Source organism: Penaeus japonicus, unplaced genomic scaffold (genome assembly GCF_977035675.1).
Source record: "Penaeus japonicus unplaced genomic scaffold, GWHDUDI00000001_assembly GWHDUDI00000004, whole genome shotgun sequence".
NCBI lineage: Eukaryota > Metazoa > Arthropoda > Malacostraca > Decapoda > Penaeidae > Penaeus > Penaeus japonicus.
Window position 1 is genome coordinate 8,397,173 of NW_028234406.1, and position 17,500 is coordinate 8,414,672.

The 17,500-nt window shown below is 38.4% G+C and overlaps 2 protein-coding genes across 3 annotated transcripts in view; both read right to left on the reverse strand.

Moving 5' to 3' along the window:
* Positions 1-15,035, reverse strand: part of LOC122259333 (uncharacterized) — a 42,973-nt gene extending 27,938 nt beyond the window's left edge. The window contains exons 1-6 of one of the 2 annotated variants that reach the window (XM_086535994.1): positions 14,887-15,035; positions 14,186-14,219; positions 13,326-13,604; positions 12,696-12,983; positions 7,854-8,126; positions 7,353-7,649 (exon numbers count right to left, since the gene is read on the reverse strand). In XM_086535994.1, the coding sequence (XP_086392120.1) occupies positions 7,353-7,649; positions 7,854-8,126; positions 12,696-12,983; positions 13,326-13,604; positions 14,186-14,219; positions 14,887-14,964 (1,249 nt within the window). In that variant the 5' untranslated portion in view covers positions 14,965-15,035. The remainder of the gene's footprint in view (positions 1-7,352; positions 7,650-7,853; positions 8,127-12,695; positions 12,984-13,325; positions 13,605-14,185; positions 14,220-14,886) is intronic. The other variant, XM_086535995.1, reaches the window with a different exon arrangement.
* A 1,429-nt stretch (positions 15,036-16,464) lies between these two features.
* LOC147471909 (uncharacterized) overlaps positions 16,465-17,500 on the reverse strand; it is a 2,604-nt gene continuing 1,568 nt past the window's right edge. The window contains exons 4-6 of the mRNA XM_086535996.1: positions 17,441-17,500; positions 17,001-17,201; positions 16,465-16,817 (exon numbers count right to left, since the gene is read on the reverse strand). The exon at positions 17,441-17,500 is cut by the window's right edge and continues 23 nt beyond it. Of these exons, the coding sequence (XP_086392122.1) occupies positions 16,773-16,817; positions 17,001-17,201; positions 17,441-17,500 (306 nt within the window). The 3' untranslated portion in view covers positions 16,465-16,772. The remainder of the gene's footprint in view (positions 16,818-17,000; positions 17,202-17,440) is intronic.

Consider the following 17,500-nt stretch of genomic DNA (forward strand, 5'->3'; position numbering starts at 1 on the left):
AATGGACTGTAGTTAGGTTTAGGTTTTTAAGTACTGTTTTGTGTGTTTATTTACATACGCGCTTTCCCCTAATCTATGTTCATGCTGGTAAGGAGCATTGTTCGCTTGTTTGTCTGATTGCGCTCTCTTGCTACTCACCAGCTAGGCAACCTTTTACATGTAGTTTGCTAGTTGACAGTATAATGTGTTCATTCACTTCAATCGTTGCATAAGGTAATCACATGTTTGTGAATTGAGCATTCTTTTGTGACGTAAATTGCCTGTATGTGTTTCTATGTTTTGTATTACCTGTTGTATTATTATTGGTGATGCAACATTCTGTGTCGTGATAGCAAGTGTCTTGTTAACGTAAGTATGTGTATTGCCGGATTTTTTTTCATCATCTTGCGCGTTGATTTACGAACGATCCGTTGCCTTCACGAGAGCCGACGATCAAGTGAATATGTCTGTGCCAGGCGCAGGTGTGTTAGATGCGTTAGAGATCCATAATGCCGAAGATCTGACAGAGGAAAATGGATCTGAACCACTTAGTGCAACTCACGGGTTATATGAGCGTGTGCTCGAGGACCTGAAAGAAACCCGTAAAAGTATGCAAGAATTATGTGCTGGTATGAGTGAAGCACGCGAAGGTATGAACGAAGCGCGTAACGGTATGAACGAGCTGAAACAGATGGTGATCTGTCAGACGGATAATGTCGCTCATCTTTTGGAGGCCATGGCCAGCATCACCACTGGGAGTAACTAATAGCTAATGGTCGTTTGAATCACTTTGTGCTGCCACGAAGTGACGTAGTTTCTCAACCGATAAGAGTTGACTGGGATGCAATACCATACTTCGAAGCACGCCCGAACCACGACGCCCTCGCCCGGAGTCAGGAATTAGAGACGTGGTTGCATCGTATCGAGCTCGTTACGCTGACGATACGCGGGTAAGGTTAGCTCGGATGTATTGCAAAGTTTCCGCCGATTTGATAGTCCCATTTTAGGGCGTTAGTAAGGCAAAAGTTTTGTGGTACTGCAAATAGTGCGGATTTCTTCAGTAATTTGCAAAGGAAGAAATTAAACAGGGTCAAAAGCAGCAGGATTTTCTTTTGGAGATCGAATGTTTCATATTCATGGGTGCCAGGGAATACTCATTAGAAATTGGGGATCCAGTTGTGCTGATAAGACGTGTATTTCTGAGTGGGTTATCTCCGGATTTATCAGACTTCTTGGTTGTGTGCGAGGACCAGCAGTTGCACGAGATTGTTGCTAAAGCCAACAAGTTATTGACCTCTAGGGCGTGCCGTACATCTTCTCGCGATGTTCGTCGTCCACTCCCTGTCGCGTCAGCTCAGCCGTCTATTACGTCTAATATGCCTGATCCTTATTATTATTTTCATCGTGCGACTGGTCATATGACAGCCGATTGCAGAAAGAAACCCCCTGGGTGCACTGTCTTCGCCACAATCACAATAGGTTGCATTGTCTTCGCCACAATCACAATAGGTTGCATTGTCCATTTTTATCGGGCCGGGGAGCCGAAGCCTCACGTTTGCCTGGCCAAAACGACGAAGGGGCAAGTTCTGACGACAAGCAACAGTCTTGGTAACCGTAATAATGATCAACTGAAAGTCTTCACAGGACGTCCATTAGTGACTTACATATTGGCAGAAGGAATTTGAGATGCTTTATTGACACCGGTAGTGCAGCATCTCTCGTTAAAGCATCCATTTTGAGCTTATTGAATGTGACGTCACGTGCATGCAAGGCACGTCAGTTGATAGGAGTTACAGGTACATTACTAGACACAGTAGAAGAGAGGGATTTGAGCGTTTTCGTTTCACCGTGTTTGAAGCTCGTGTACAGGTTCATTGTTACAGGTTCTTGTCTGTTTCCAGGTGACATACTTTTAGGTATAGATTTCCTTAAAAGGTTTTCTTTCAAGCTTTCGCACCGTCCAATGCCTGCACAATGTTATTTACGTCTCGAGGATGAACGTCTGCCTCTTGCATTCACCGACACTCCTTCCTTAGGTGTTGCGTTAGTCAACGCGGACTCGTCCGAACTTGACATCAATGTAAGCATATTGTACAAGGCCCGACCAGACTCGTTTGTCAGGGTAAAGTGTACAACAGTTTTGCCACCACGATCAGCTAGATTTGTTACCGCTTCAGTGCCTAATCTAAAAGTTCCCGACAATCACATTTTCATTAATGGTAGCGTACTCTTTACTCATACCTCGATCTATTGTAAAGGTTAAAAGTAAAACCGCTGCAGTATGGGTAGTTAACGTAAATGAAAATTACCCACAGGTAGTGTTTTGTCAAAAATCGACAGCAGGGGCTACATATCAGCATATGATAAATTTTGTTCTCTCTCTGGTTCTGTCACATCACACATTAGCATACCTTTTCGACGTGGTCGTTTATTCAGCTAATTTCGCTGACCATTTAAAGAACCTAGATGAGACACTTGCAATTTTGGAAAAGGCTGGATTCAAAATGAATGTAGTTAAATGCCAGTTTGCTGTTGATAAACTAAAGCTGCTAGGTTTTGTTGTTAAGGCTGATGATTTATCACCGGATCCCGAAAAGGTAAAGGCCATTGTAGACATGCCCACACCTCGTAACGTGGAAGAGGTGAGGTGGTTTTTAGGTGCGAGCGGATTTTTCAGGTGTCACGTACCGCACTACGCTCCACACTACACTACGATTGCGTCGCCGCTAACCTTATTGACACGCAAAGACACACAGTTCATGTGGGGAGATGAACAGAATGCGGAGTTCAGCAAATTAAAGCAAGCGTTGATTACAGCACCTATCTTGCGTAGACCCGACTTTGATATACCCTTTGAAATTCATACGGACGCATCCAAGTTAGTGATAGGAGTGTGTCTGATACAACGTGTTAAGGGGAAGCCTCACGCCGTTGCATATTTTAGTCGTAAGTTAAAGGGTCCAGAAATAAGGTATTCTGCAACAGATGCAGAGGCTCTCACTGTCATAGAAGGGATAAGGGCATTTAATGTTATGTATATGGGAGACCTTTTGAGGTGCTGACAGATCATCGCCCGTCGACTTATATATTTAAGAGGCCAACATAATCAGCCAGAATGTCTTGTTGGAGTCACGAAATCGTGCCCTTTGATTGTAAAGTAGTGTGCAAACTAGGTGCAGCGCATCACGTACCAGGCATGTTGTCTAGGACAATTGCTGCAATAGATTTGTCAACTGTGGATCCTGAACAATTTCATGCCTTGCAGTTACAAGACCCCAATTGTACGGATCTTATTGAATTCTTAGAAGGTCAAAGGGTATCTCGAGCTAAGATCCATGCATCCTTAGATGTGTTCGAACTAAAAGATAGAGCACTGTATCATGTTCGTGATCTCCCGTCTGGTATAATAAGCCATCTTGTTCTTCCACCTAACGTAAGATCAGCTGCAATGAAAGTAGTGCACAACAGCAGTACTGCAGGAAACCCAGGTGCATTCTGAACTTTCCATCGCCTTAAAGATCATCATTCGTTTCCTAATTCTCTGTCCTATTGCAGAAAGTATGTGCAAAGTTGTCCAAAGTGCTCCTCTCGCCGCTACGTCGCTCGCAACACAATCTTTTGAGAGGGTTTCTGTCGACCTTGTTGAGATTCCACCTGCACGTAATGTTGACAGATATGTAATGACGGTTATAAACGAACTTACGAGGTTTGTTCAGTTGGTACCATTACCAGCTAAGGATGCTCATACTGTTGTGGATGCTTTTATTAGTAATTTCATGACCCTTTTTGACCTGCCAGTCACTTTAATATCCGATAGTGGGACCGAGTTTACTAGTGAGTACTTTACAGAGGTCTGCAGCTTAATTGGAACTAAGACTAGGTATACTACTCCCAATAATCCCACTTCAAATGGTATGGTGGAAAGATGTAGTCTCGTAAAGGATTGCTTAGCAGCATTATGTGAAGATTCTCCCGACACTTGGAACACCAGAGTAGAATATGTACATCTTGCGTTAAACATGGTGTTCCACAGATCCGTTAACAACCAGACATTGTACCTTCTTACTGGTAGGAATTGTACTTTTCCAGTCGGTATGACAAATCACCACACCCGTGATGGTGAGATCGGAAGACGGCAGCTTGATTTGCTCACCGCTCATGATTCCGTGGTTACCGGTATGCAAAGAGTAAGGGAAGAGAATATGGAGGGTGTAGACCGCAGAACCAGGGCGATTCCTGAATTGACTGAAGGCATCTTAGTATTACGCAGAAGACCACCAGGTCAAAGTGGTGCAGGTTTAGTGTCCAGATTGCTCGGACCATTAATAATTAAGAAAGTTGGTCCAGTTTCTTGTATATAAAGAGATGTTGCTAAATTGACAGAGCACAGGGTACACCGCAACCAAATAATACCTTTCCATATAGACGATGAAATGCAATTGATTATGCCTGAATGTGTAGATCAGCCCACATCAGATGAAGCTGAGCCCAATCCAGACGATCCTATCAAAGTTTTGTTGCTCGGTCTTGTAAGGTCACCCGAAGCTTTGCAGCTAGTTGGCTGTTTTATTGTTATCTGTCAGTTTATTTCATTTCTTTTATTGAGCACCTTTTGTTTTTGCTCACCTTATTTTTCTTTGTATGTTTTATGTATGTATATACATTTATATTCCATGTTATTTTCCAATGTTTAGTGTATGCTTGTATGTATGTTGCACATACTGTACACCAGGTATGCATGTTGCTTGTACTATGAACATTTAACGCTTACTGTCGTGCTTGTTGACTGTGAAAAGGGAGTAACAGAAATGCATGAACGTGAGGTAGAGCACGGGTTTGGTGCATGACCTAATGCCTGAAATTTTCCCCAGAGGTTCCTGAAAAAGGATGTCCAAATGTCTCATGTGTGGTTGTTCCAGCTTTCCTTCGTTTGCTGACGTGATAGCAGATTCCACGTGCTCGTCTTTCCCACTAGTACTAAGTCCATATGTGTGTGCCACCGATGTCTGCTTCTCTCCGTTCCCTGCGATGCATACTGTAGCCGCCAGAGCAGCCTCACCATGGCTGGGCCATGTGCAGGTGCTAGGGCGTGGGCCACAAGACTCCACGTCGGCCCCGGAGATGGCTAGCCGTCCGGAAGGGGGTGGTTGTAATGGCACGAGGAAATGCCATATCTACTCTCTCTGAGTAGCCACGGTACATTACACACTTCCTGTGGCAGACGCGGGTAGCAGCCTGAGTTTGGGGGTCGCCGGGTGTGTTGTTGGTGATTTTGGAACCTGACACCATGTAGCCTGCCTGATGTCGTGTACCGTATGGTGGAGCCTGACACCTCTCCACACAGGTTATGTACCCAACCCTTTGTTGCTTCATTAAACCTCAGCGTCTTGTGCTCCCATGGTAAGCTAAGCAACACTTGCTTTGTACTTAGTGTAGTGCCCGTATATTGCATACCGTGTATTGTGTTGCGTGTTTTAGTTAGTGTTGCTTTTTTTTTATTTGTAACGTAATTTTGTATTCTGTGTTTAATGTAATTTGTGTTTTATGTTTTAACGTAATTTGTGTTCTGTTTTGTTTTATGTAGTTTTAGACGTTTTGTTCTGTGTTTTATTGTATTTGTATTTATTGTTAGAGTTTTAAGTTAATAATGAGTTATTTGAAGAAGGCATGTTTCTTTTAAACCCTAATGGCCTCCGAAGTTATTCGGGATAATTTCCCGTGGTGGCAGCGACTACCTCTGTGAAGTTTTGCGAGTTGCTGAGTGACGATAGTCACTACAGTCACATAGGAGGGGGGGGGGGGGCGGGTTGGGACGCGGCGTAGGGGAGTTTACATACATAGCGAGTTGTAGAATTATAGAATTCGACAATACAAACGAGTGATTAACGAATGAAAATGAAAATTATGTAGCATCATAGAAAGAATTGAAATATAGGAAATTACTTTCATTTAGCGAAATTATTAAATGAATGGTTCGATCACCGATAAGAATGTAATTACTATGTTGAAAGTGTGAGAAAAAATAGAAACACTATTAACTTTCACTATTAAAACACATAACCACATATATATGGGGACATAGAAATATAGAGAAATGAAGAAAAATTTGCCCATTGTATGTACTTATGGTTTATGTGAAGAAATGTTGAGCGGAATCATTACAAAGAAAAGTTTAAGTGCGCGAGTGTAGAGGGGTCCATCTTGTTCATTGATCCTTTTCCTTGCATGCTGCGAAGCCAGGGCCTTACATTTCCAAATCTTCATGTTGGAACTGCCTGGATGTTCCTATGGCCTTACGCCCTAACAATTCTTGACAGTGCTGTGACAGGTAGCCTGGGGCTGAGAGACAAAATCCCATGTGAGGTCGCGTGGCGAGTGATGTAGATTTTCGGAGGCAATGTCCTTTTCCAGCTGTTTGTAGTGGATCCCGCTTCTGCCACTCACAAAAAAGGTTTTTTGAAACCAAAGTCTGGTTGTTCTTGATACCTTTATTGATGGATAATGGCAAAGGTGATATATTAATATATACTTGGGTAGTGATGGCTTGATGGACGTCTCTTGTTAGGCAGGCGTGTTTCATAGCAGAGGTAGGGGAGCGGTAGGCTAGCTAACTGGATTCCGCCGGAAGTGCTGGAGTCCGTGAGGGAGTGGGGTGAGTGTAACTGAACTCAGGTTGACCTTATATCTGACCAGCCGGGTCGCTATAAATAGATTCCTTCGGTTTCCCTGTTTGGACAGTTTCCTTGTCTTTATAGCATACTGTGACCTCATGTTCTTCTCATATCTACAAGTGGTCTAGGCATATCTCCATGTGGTCTCATGAAATATATATATATATATATATATATATATATATATATATAGATATATATATATATATATATATATATATATATATATATCGGAGACAGGACAACAGGTGGACAAATAAAAAACAACAGCATAGGAAATACATGATACAAAGATACCAAAGGCAAGACGAATGACAAGATGATGTGATGAAATAGCGAATTTTTCAGGCATAAATTGGAATCAGAGGACACAAGTCTGGATTGAGAGAGGCCTACATCCTGCAGTGGAATGATACAGGCTGACGATGATGATACACACACACACACATGTATAAACATACATATATGCATATATCTGTATACATATATATGTATGTATATATAAATATATATATACATATACATATGTATATATATATGTATATATATGTATATATATATATATATATATATATATTTATATATATATATATATATATATATATATATATATATATATATATATATATAAGCCTTTCAAACTCCTTTTTTAGATAATAAGTGCTAAACCTGGGAAGAAGTGTTGAAACTTTTCTGACTTACCTATTGCTCCAGTGTTACCAGCGCTTCCGTCTGGGTCTCCATAACCCTTCTCGTTGGCAGCTCTGACGCTGACGCTGTATTGGGCGCAGGGATCCAGGCCGGTGATGGTGTAGGATGAACTGGCGACGATTTCGGCCTCGCCAGCCTCGCCAGCTGTGTCGACTCTCGACCAGCTGATACTGTTGTTGGTGATGGGGCACAGGGTACCGGGTGGGGAGGGCTGGGTCCAAGTCACGTCCAGATGGTCCGATTTGTCTTCCACCGTCAACACTTTGACATTGGTTGGTTCTTGTGGTGCTGTGGAATTTCAGTAAGGTATCTATCACCAAAAGGATAGTAAAAAGGCCGAATTGATGATCTTAGTGGTCGAAGGTATGATCACCCATCCCCAAACACATGAAACGAAAGTGATAACTAGACAGCATTCTCATTTCTTTATTCTATAATCATAACCACATCAACTTCTTTACTTACAGCATACATCATGCATTACTCTAATACCTTCATGTTCTGTGAATTTATTTTCACTTATTGGTTCTCCTAATTCATCTGTTCCATCCAACGGTTGCACTGTGACTGCATAATCCTGACAGGGCAACAAGCCCGTGATGTTGGCAGATGTGTTTGGGACTGACATTTCTCCCCCGGCGTCTGGAGGCGTCCATGCTAGGCTGTAGAAAGTTACTTTCGTGCACTTTCCAAGTAGATCCCATGTCGCAAAAACACTTCTGCGTCCAGGTATGAGTTTCAAGTCATCGATGACAGGGGAAGCATCTGGTATTAGAAGCGAAAAAATAAAAACATTTAGTGCAAATTATATATATGTATGAGAAGATGGTAGAATGCAGTAACGCATTTTTAATATATACAATATGTATATATATATATATATATATATATATATATATATACATATATATATATACATATATATATATACATATATATATATATATATATATATGTATATATATACATATATATATGTATATATATGTAAAAGAAAGGTATGAATGAGACTGAATATCTAAAACACGCAAGAGATGTATTTGACGCGTTTCGACGGAGGTCTTTCTCAAAAATACATATGTATTTTTGAGAAAGACCTCCGTCGAAACGCGTCAAATACATCTCTTGCGTGTTTTAGATATTCAGTCTCATTCATACCTTTCTTTTACATTTGTTGCTATGAACTCTGTTCATGTATTTATGTGTATGTATATTATATATATATGTATATTATATGTATATTATATGTATATGTATATTATGCATATGTATATTATATATATGTATATATATATATATATATATATTGTGTGTGTGTGTGTGTTTGTGTGTGTGCAGATATTATATATATGTATATATATATATATATATATATATTTATATGTATATATATCTACATATATATATATACATGTATATATATATATATATATATATATATATATATATATATATATATATATATATATATATATGTGTGTTTGTGTGTGTGTTTGTGTGTGTGCAGATATTATATATATGTATATATATATATATATATATATATATATATATATATATATATATATATATATGTGTGTGTGTGTGTGTGTGTGTGTGTGTGTGTGTATGTATGTGTGTATGTGCAGATAATATATATATTTATATATAATATATATATATATATATATATATATATATATATACATATATATGTATATATATTATACATATATAAATTATATGTATATATATATATATATATATATATATATATATACATATATATATATATATGAATACAAACTTTACCTCCCTGACCGTTACTGCATTCTACCATCTTCCACACACACACACACACACGCACACACACACACACACACAAACATATATGTGTATATATATATATATATATATATATATATATATATATATATATATATGTAAAAAATTATACCTCCCTGACCGGGACTTGAACTTGCGCCGTAAGATTGACAGATACAGTGGCGAGACCGTTCGGCTACACGACCCGCTAAAAGAGTTGTCCAACCAGACGCCTTAAGAGACGTCATGGAACTTACCTATATGCTCTTAGCAGAGCAGTGATAGCGAATTTTTACGAACAACTCCCGCGAGCACTCAGCAGCAACGGAATCACAAATTCAAGTCCCAAATCAGGTTACCGAGGTTATATGTATGTGAGAATATGGTAGAATGCAATAACGCATTTTTAATATATAAAATTTTTTACCTCCCTGACCGGGACTCCAACCCGCGCCGTAAGATTGACAGATACAGTGGCGAGACCGCTCGGCTACATGACCCGCTAAAAGAGTTGTCCAACCAGACGCCTTAAGAGACATCATGGAACTTACCTATATGCTCTTAGCAGAGCAGTGATAGCGAATTTTTATGAACAACTCCCACGGGCACTCGGCAGCAACGGAATCACAAATTCAAGTCCCAAATCAGGTTACCGAGGTTATATGTACGTGAGAAGATGGTAGAATGCAATAACGCATTTTTAATATATACAAATTTTTACCTCCCTGACCGGGACTCGAACCCGCGCCGTAAGATTGACAGATACGGTGGCGAGACCGCTCGGCTACACGACCCGCTAAAAGAGTTGTCCAACCAGACGCCTTAAGAGACATCATGGAACTTACCTATATGCTGTTAGCAGAGCAGTGATAGCGAATTTTTATGAACAACTCCCACGGGCACTCGGCAGCAACGGAATCACAAATTCAAGTCCCAAATCAGGTTACCGAGGTTATATGTATGTGAGAAGATGGTAGAATGCAATAACGCATTTTTAATATATACAAATTTTTACCACCCTGACCGGGACTCGAACCCGTGCCTAAAGATTGACAGATACGGTGGCGAGACCGCTCGGCTACATGACCTGCTAAAAGAGTTGTCCAACCAGACGCCTTAAGAGACGTCATGGAACTCTTAGCAGAGCAGTGATAGCGAATTTTTACGAACAACTCCCGCGGGGACTCGGCAGCAATGGAATCACAAATTTAAGTACAAAATCAGGTTACCGAGGTTATATGTATGTGAGAAGATGGTGGAATGCAATAACGCATTTTTAATATATACAAATTTTTACCTCCCTGACCGGGAATCGAACCCGCGCCATAAGATTGACAGATATGGTGACGAGACCGCTCGGTTACACGACCTGCTAAAAGAGTTGTCCAATCAGACGCCTTAAGAGACGTCATGGAACTTACCTATATGCTCTTAGCAGAGCAGTGATAGAGAATTTTTATGAACAACTCCCGTGGGCACTTGGCAGAAACGGAATCACAAATTCAAGTCCCAAATCAGGTTACCGAGGTTATATGTATGTGAGAAGATGGTAGAATGCTATAACGCATTTTTAATATATACAAATTTTTACCACCCTGACCGGGACTCGAACCCGCGCCTAAAGATTGACAGATACGGTGGTGAGACCGCTCGGCTACATGACCTGCTAAAAGTGTTGTCCAACCAGACGCCTTAAGAGACGTCATGGAACTCTTAGCAGAGCAGTGATAGCGAATTTTTACGAACAACTTCCGCGGGGACTCGGCAGCAACGGAATCACAAATTCAAGTCCCAAATCAGGTTACCGAGGTTATATGTATGTGAGAAGATGGTAGAATGCAATAACGCATTTTTAATGTATACAAATTTTTACCTCCCTGACCAGGACTCGAACCCGCGCCGTAAGATTGACAGATACGGTGGCGAGACCGCTCGGCTACATGACCTGCTAAAAGAGTTCTCCAACCAGACGCCTTAAGAGACGTCATGGAACTCTTAGCAGAGCAGTGATAGCGAATTTTTACGAACAACTCCCGCGGGGACTCGGCAGCAACAGAATCACAAATTCAAGTCCCAAATCAGGTTACCGAGGTTATATGTATGTGAGAAGATGGTAGAATGCAATAACGCATTTTCAATATATACAAATTTTTACCTCCCTGACCGGGAATCGAACCCGCGCCGTAAGATTGACAGATACGGTGACGAGACCGCTCGGCTACACAACCTGCTAAAAGAGTTGTCCAATCAGACGCATTAAGAGACGTCATGGAACTTACCTATATGCTCTTAGCAGAGCAGTGATAGCGAATTTTTATGAACAACTCCCACGGGCACTTGGCAGAAACGGAATCACAAATTCAAGTCCCAAATCAGGTTACCGAGGTTATATGTATGTGAGAAGATGGTAGAATGCAATAACGCATTTTTAATATATACAAATTTTTACCTCCCTGACCAGGACTCGAACCCGCACCATAAGATTGACAGATACGGTGGCGAGACCGCTCGGCTACACGACCCGCTAAAAGAGTTGTCCAACCAGACGCCTTAAGAGACGTCATGGAACTCTTAGCAGAGCAGTGATAGCGAATTTTTACGAACAACTCCTGCGGGCATTCGGCTGCAACGGAATCACAAATTCAAGTCCCAAATCAGGTTACCGAGGTTGTATGTACGTGAGAAGATGGTAGAATGCAATGACGAATTTTTAATATATACAGATTCGCTATCACTGCTCTGCTAAGAGCATATAGGTAAGTTCCATGAAGTCTCTTAAGGCGTCTGGTTGGACAACTCTTTTAGCGGGTTGTGTAGCCGATTGGTCTCTCCACCGTATCTGTCAATCTTACAGCGCGGGTTAGAGTCCCGGTCAGGGAGGTAAAAATTTGTATATATTAAAAATGCGTTATTGCATTCTACCATCTTCTCACATACATATAACCTCGGTAACCTGATTTGGGACTTGAATTTGTGATTCCGTTGCTGCCGAGTGCCCGCGGGAGTTGTTCATAAAAATTCGCTATCACATATTGATATTCTTACCTATATATATATATGTCTATCTATGTCTATATATGTATATATGTATATGTATGTATGTATGTATATATGCATATGTATGTATATATGTATATGTATACATACAAATATATATATATATATATATATATATATATATATATATATATATATATATATATATGTTTATATACATATATGTGTGTGTGTGTAAATATGTAAATATATATGTATATAAATATAGGCGTATATATATATATATTTGTGTATATATATATATATATATATATATATATATATATATATATATATATCTATGTATGGATATGCACACACACACACACACATATATATATATATAAACATATGTATGCATAATATTTATGCAATGAAATTCATAACTGCATGTGTGCGCATCCTTTGATAAAATATGCATAATAATTACATATGGAGATGATTAATTGTGTGCGGGTACGTCTTGTGCGTATATGTTTGCTGCAGGGCACTCACTTTCTCCCGAGTATTCCGTGCTGTTGGTCACCGTGTTCCTGTTTCCCATCAGATCAAAAGACTCCAGGGACGTCGTAACACTCCCCACATCGCACGCCGTAAGACTGTGGCTGTGCTGATACTGGCCAAGGATTTCGGTGTAGCTGGTGTTGTATTGCGTCCATGGTGTTGATATAGTGAGGACAGACCCAGCGTAGCAATCTCCGTCCTTATTAGCTGGGCCTTTCCAGGATACTTCCAGCGTTCCACCGTTCGAGTCTACGCGGACAGAGGCAGGCGTGTAAGCATCTGAAATAAAATAAACTTCAAGTTTTAAATGTCCCATAGTATAGACGAAAATAGTATATGAGAATGATTAACAATTATTATTTTTGATTGTGCAAATGTTTTATTAATATATATACATACATCTCTCTCTCTCTCTCTCTCTCTCTCTCTCTCTCTCTCTCTCTCTCTCTCTATATATATATATATATATATATATATATATATATATATATATATATATATATGAATGCAGAAGATATAAATGTAGTGACTTGGATTTATTGTGATAGATCAATAGATGAATAAAAAAATCACATGATGAATAGTTATGGATTCAACTGAAATCAATATTCACGGCATTACCTGTCCGTACTTCTTGTTCGTGACTGTAGCCATTGGCTGTAATAACAACCCCCACATCACGGCAGACACCAAAACCATTACAGCGTTCATCACTATCAAGCGTACAAATGACGTCACTGCATGGTATTTGTTGAGAAGTACAGGGCTTATTAGTAGGTCTGCCGCCAACGGATTTGAAGTCGATTATGAAATCCTCTTCATTACTCCACGGACCCTCACGTGTCCAAGTGATTCGAATGTTCTCCTTTTCTATTATGGTCACATTCACCTCTGGTGCACCTGCAGAGGAATTTTAATCAAATATGTATTGGATAAATATACATGTATACATTAATGTTGATATTCATATATATACATAGATGAATAGTTAGATAAGCAGAGAGATAGATAAATAGATAAATGAATATGTATATATATATGTATGTGTATACATATATACATAAATATAGATGTATATATATATATAATATACATATATATATATATACATATATATATATATATATATATATATATAATATACATATATATATATATATACATATATATATATATATATATATATATATATATATATATATGCATATACATATACATGTATACATACATACATACATATATATATATATATATATATATATATATATATATATATATATATATATATATATGTGTGTGTGTGTGTGTGTGTATATATATATATATATATATATATATATATATATATATATATATATATATATATATATATATATATATATATATATATATATATGAGTATGTATATGTATATATATATATGTATACACTTATATAAGAATATGTTCATTTGTTTGCAACAGGATATCAATGAAACTCACCTAATGAACTTTCCCTAGTAGTCAAAAAAGGTCCCTGGAATAAGAAAAGAAACCACCGCATAAAAAGAGCCTCAATACAAAATGAACCTAATGAACAAACCTCGACGTTGCTTCAAAGATACCTTATCTAGCGGCCCAACAGCTTGTTTACGATTTTGATTACGATTTACAAGAGTTTGTCTACGATTATACCTTCACTTACTTTGACTCTCCTAGAATATAATTTAATCACAGGATTTTGTACTTGCTATACCAGATTTTATAATTCCTTCATGACTATGGCAGTAGTTTCAATTTAAACTAAAGATGGACATTTAACTATCACAAGATACTATGAGCATAGACAATAAAGCTGAAAGTGTGCCTTTTTCAAGTACACTTTTCTCTCCTGTTCAACTTGAAAACGTTAAGGCCTTGGGTCTTGGAAGATTTATACGTATACTTACAATGGCGGCAATACCCTACGCATGATTTTATTTATGTATCTGTTAACCAGCCACACCAGTCTGTTCTCTAATTTTAGTTAGAGAACAGACTGCTTAACAGGGTAAAAAAAGGGGGAAAATCCAGAAAATAGAAAGAAAGATCCTCTTTTAGCACATTAACATTTCGTGGTTCGACTGACTCTGAATATAGTTCAGGTAACAACCATATGACCTTCGTACTCAAACTTACAAAATGCATATGGACAGGATACTCACCGTTGCGTATGTAATCACAAACAGGCAATATAGCAAGCTGATGAAAACCAGCATCCGCCTGCACAGAACCCAAATCATAACTGATCAATCTATAGACATCAAAGATCCTGTTACTTCCTTATCTCATCACGCACAGCAACAAACAATCATGCACCATGGCTTATAAAAGTTAAAAGATGATATCACAAGTTTGCTTGAATTGCTTTCTATCTCCTGCTTATCAGCGTTCTTATCGCATTGCCTTTTATATCTTATAGCCACTTAGGCGTGGATATAGTTTTATTCTTAGATGACATTTAATAAGGAGGATGAAGCTTACGGATATGACAAAGGAAGACTGATTTACTCTATGAAGAATATTCAGGGACTGAAAGAGAAGACTGATTAAGATGAAGCTAACTGACTAGAATGAAACAGACTGCTTCGACGGAGGAAGACTGATTAGGATGAAGTTGACTTATCAAATGGAGGAAAACTGATTAAGCAAGTCGTGCCGACGCGGGTGTTTATTTATTTATTTATGTATTTACATATGAGAATGTTTCCTTTTTTCAATCATACTAAGTGTAAGAGTTACATTTAATGACATGTGCTGGAATTTTTAGGTTTAGTTTTAAGCCATAAATGAAGGGCGCCCATCCATGTTCTATTTTCAGAGATGGACGGCACACACCAGGATGTGCAAGCAGAAGGAAAAGAGGAATCTGAACCGGGTAGTGTGCAGCGACTGCAAATGCATGTATAAGATCTACTTGATCCTCACCATGGCCAAGAGTTCACGCTACATGAACCAGAATCCCACACATAATAATATTACCTAACTGTATTTCAAAGGGAAAGAAAAAGTTATAGAAAGAAATGAAACAAAGACTGCCTACCAAAAAGACAAAAGCTTATGTATACGTCATAAGCAACAGTTCTTTTGCTCCTATCCGTATGTTTCTTACGCCTGATATGTCAATGAATTCAATCCAAGTGGACTTTTAATTATGCACAGGCTTTAGCAACAGCCACATGTAAACTGAATCATGCAATATGCATCACATGCATGCACAAATCATTGCAAACAGTGTTTCAGTTCAAGGACACTGCAGGTCAGTTCCTAAGGAAGCACGTCATGTAGTATAGTGTAGTTATTAAATGCTCAGTGGTGTATATATCACTGGACAAAGAATATTAGATATATCATAAACACACACACACACACACACACACACACACACATATATATATATATACATATATATATATATATATGTGTGTGTGTGTGTGTGTGTGTGTATATATATGTATATATATGTATATATGTAAATTTATATATGATTATATATATATATGTATATATACATATATATACATATATATACATGATTATGTGTCTGCGTGTGTGTGTGTGTGTGTGTCTGTGTGTGTGTGTGCGTGTGCGTTCGTGTATGTGTGTGTGTGTGTATGTCCAAAGAAATAACTTATACGAATATATATGTATAAATATTCGTATATATGGGTTTATAAACAGGGTTATGCATGAATAATGCGTCGCTAATGAAACTTACCCCCAATGTAAAAAGGAAAAACAAATTTACCATTTTGAACGTTTATTTACCAAATAACCGACGAAAATTTTCTGCAAATGTTCCAGTAATGTTTGGAAAAGCATCATATAACAGTTTATCTTCTAACATCAAACATAAATTGGACCAAGGTTAGTAAAATAGTACGTTAATGTTAACAAAATGCAGTGTATAATAAATGCTGAATAATGAAGAAAGTTATAAAGAGGCATTACATTTAACAGATTAAGCTTAGGCTATGAGACTCATTAACCTCAATGATTCAATGATTGTCCACGATTGTTCAGGAGTCCTTGTTCACGAGTCCCATTCCTCTTAAGTCTTCATTGGTTTGTAGTCATTCTTTATGGTTTGACTCACCTGAAGAAGAAAAAGAAGAAGAAGAAGAAGAAGAAAAAAAAAAAACGCACATCAATTTAAATCGTCTCTAGTAGATACACATTTTCTTAACTGAAATTTGACACTACATTTACCACAACCATTGACCAATCCTCAAACATAGCTTGAAAAAAAAAAAAAAAAAAAAAAAAAAAAAAAACATACCTCGATATAATGGGCTCGAACAACAAGGTTGAAGAAAGTCATGATGAAGGTGACTGTTCCAAGTAGGAGAGCCAGGACCAGGCCATACAGATCATTGATCGCCATGATGGTCATGATCACGAGTATTGCACTACCCAATATCAACAAGGCGATAGCAATCCCCATCATCACCATGTATGGAATCATGAGATCCGGCATTTTCTGAAAATGACAATAAGTAAATGTATTTTCATGTATGTGTAATTAAATATCATATGCATGTAGATGTGTGTGCGTCCGTGTGTGTGTATGTGTGTGTGTGTACATGCGTGCGTGCGTGTGCGTGTGTGTTTAAACAGTGTCCCATCGCGCACAGATGGAAATAGGGACTTAATGAACTAAATAATGTACTAACACAAGAATAAAGACACTTGAGAAGCCATAGAGAATAAGGACATTACCTTCCTGATACCATGGATGAGAAAGAAGGAAGATACAATAAGAAGCAACCCCATTCCCAA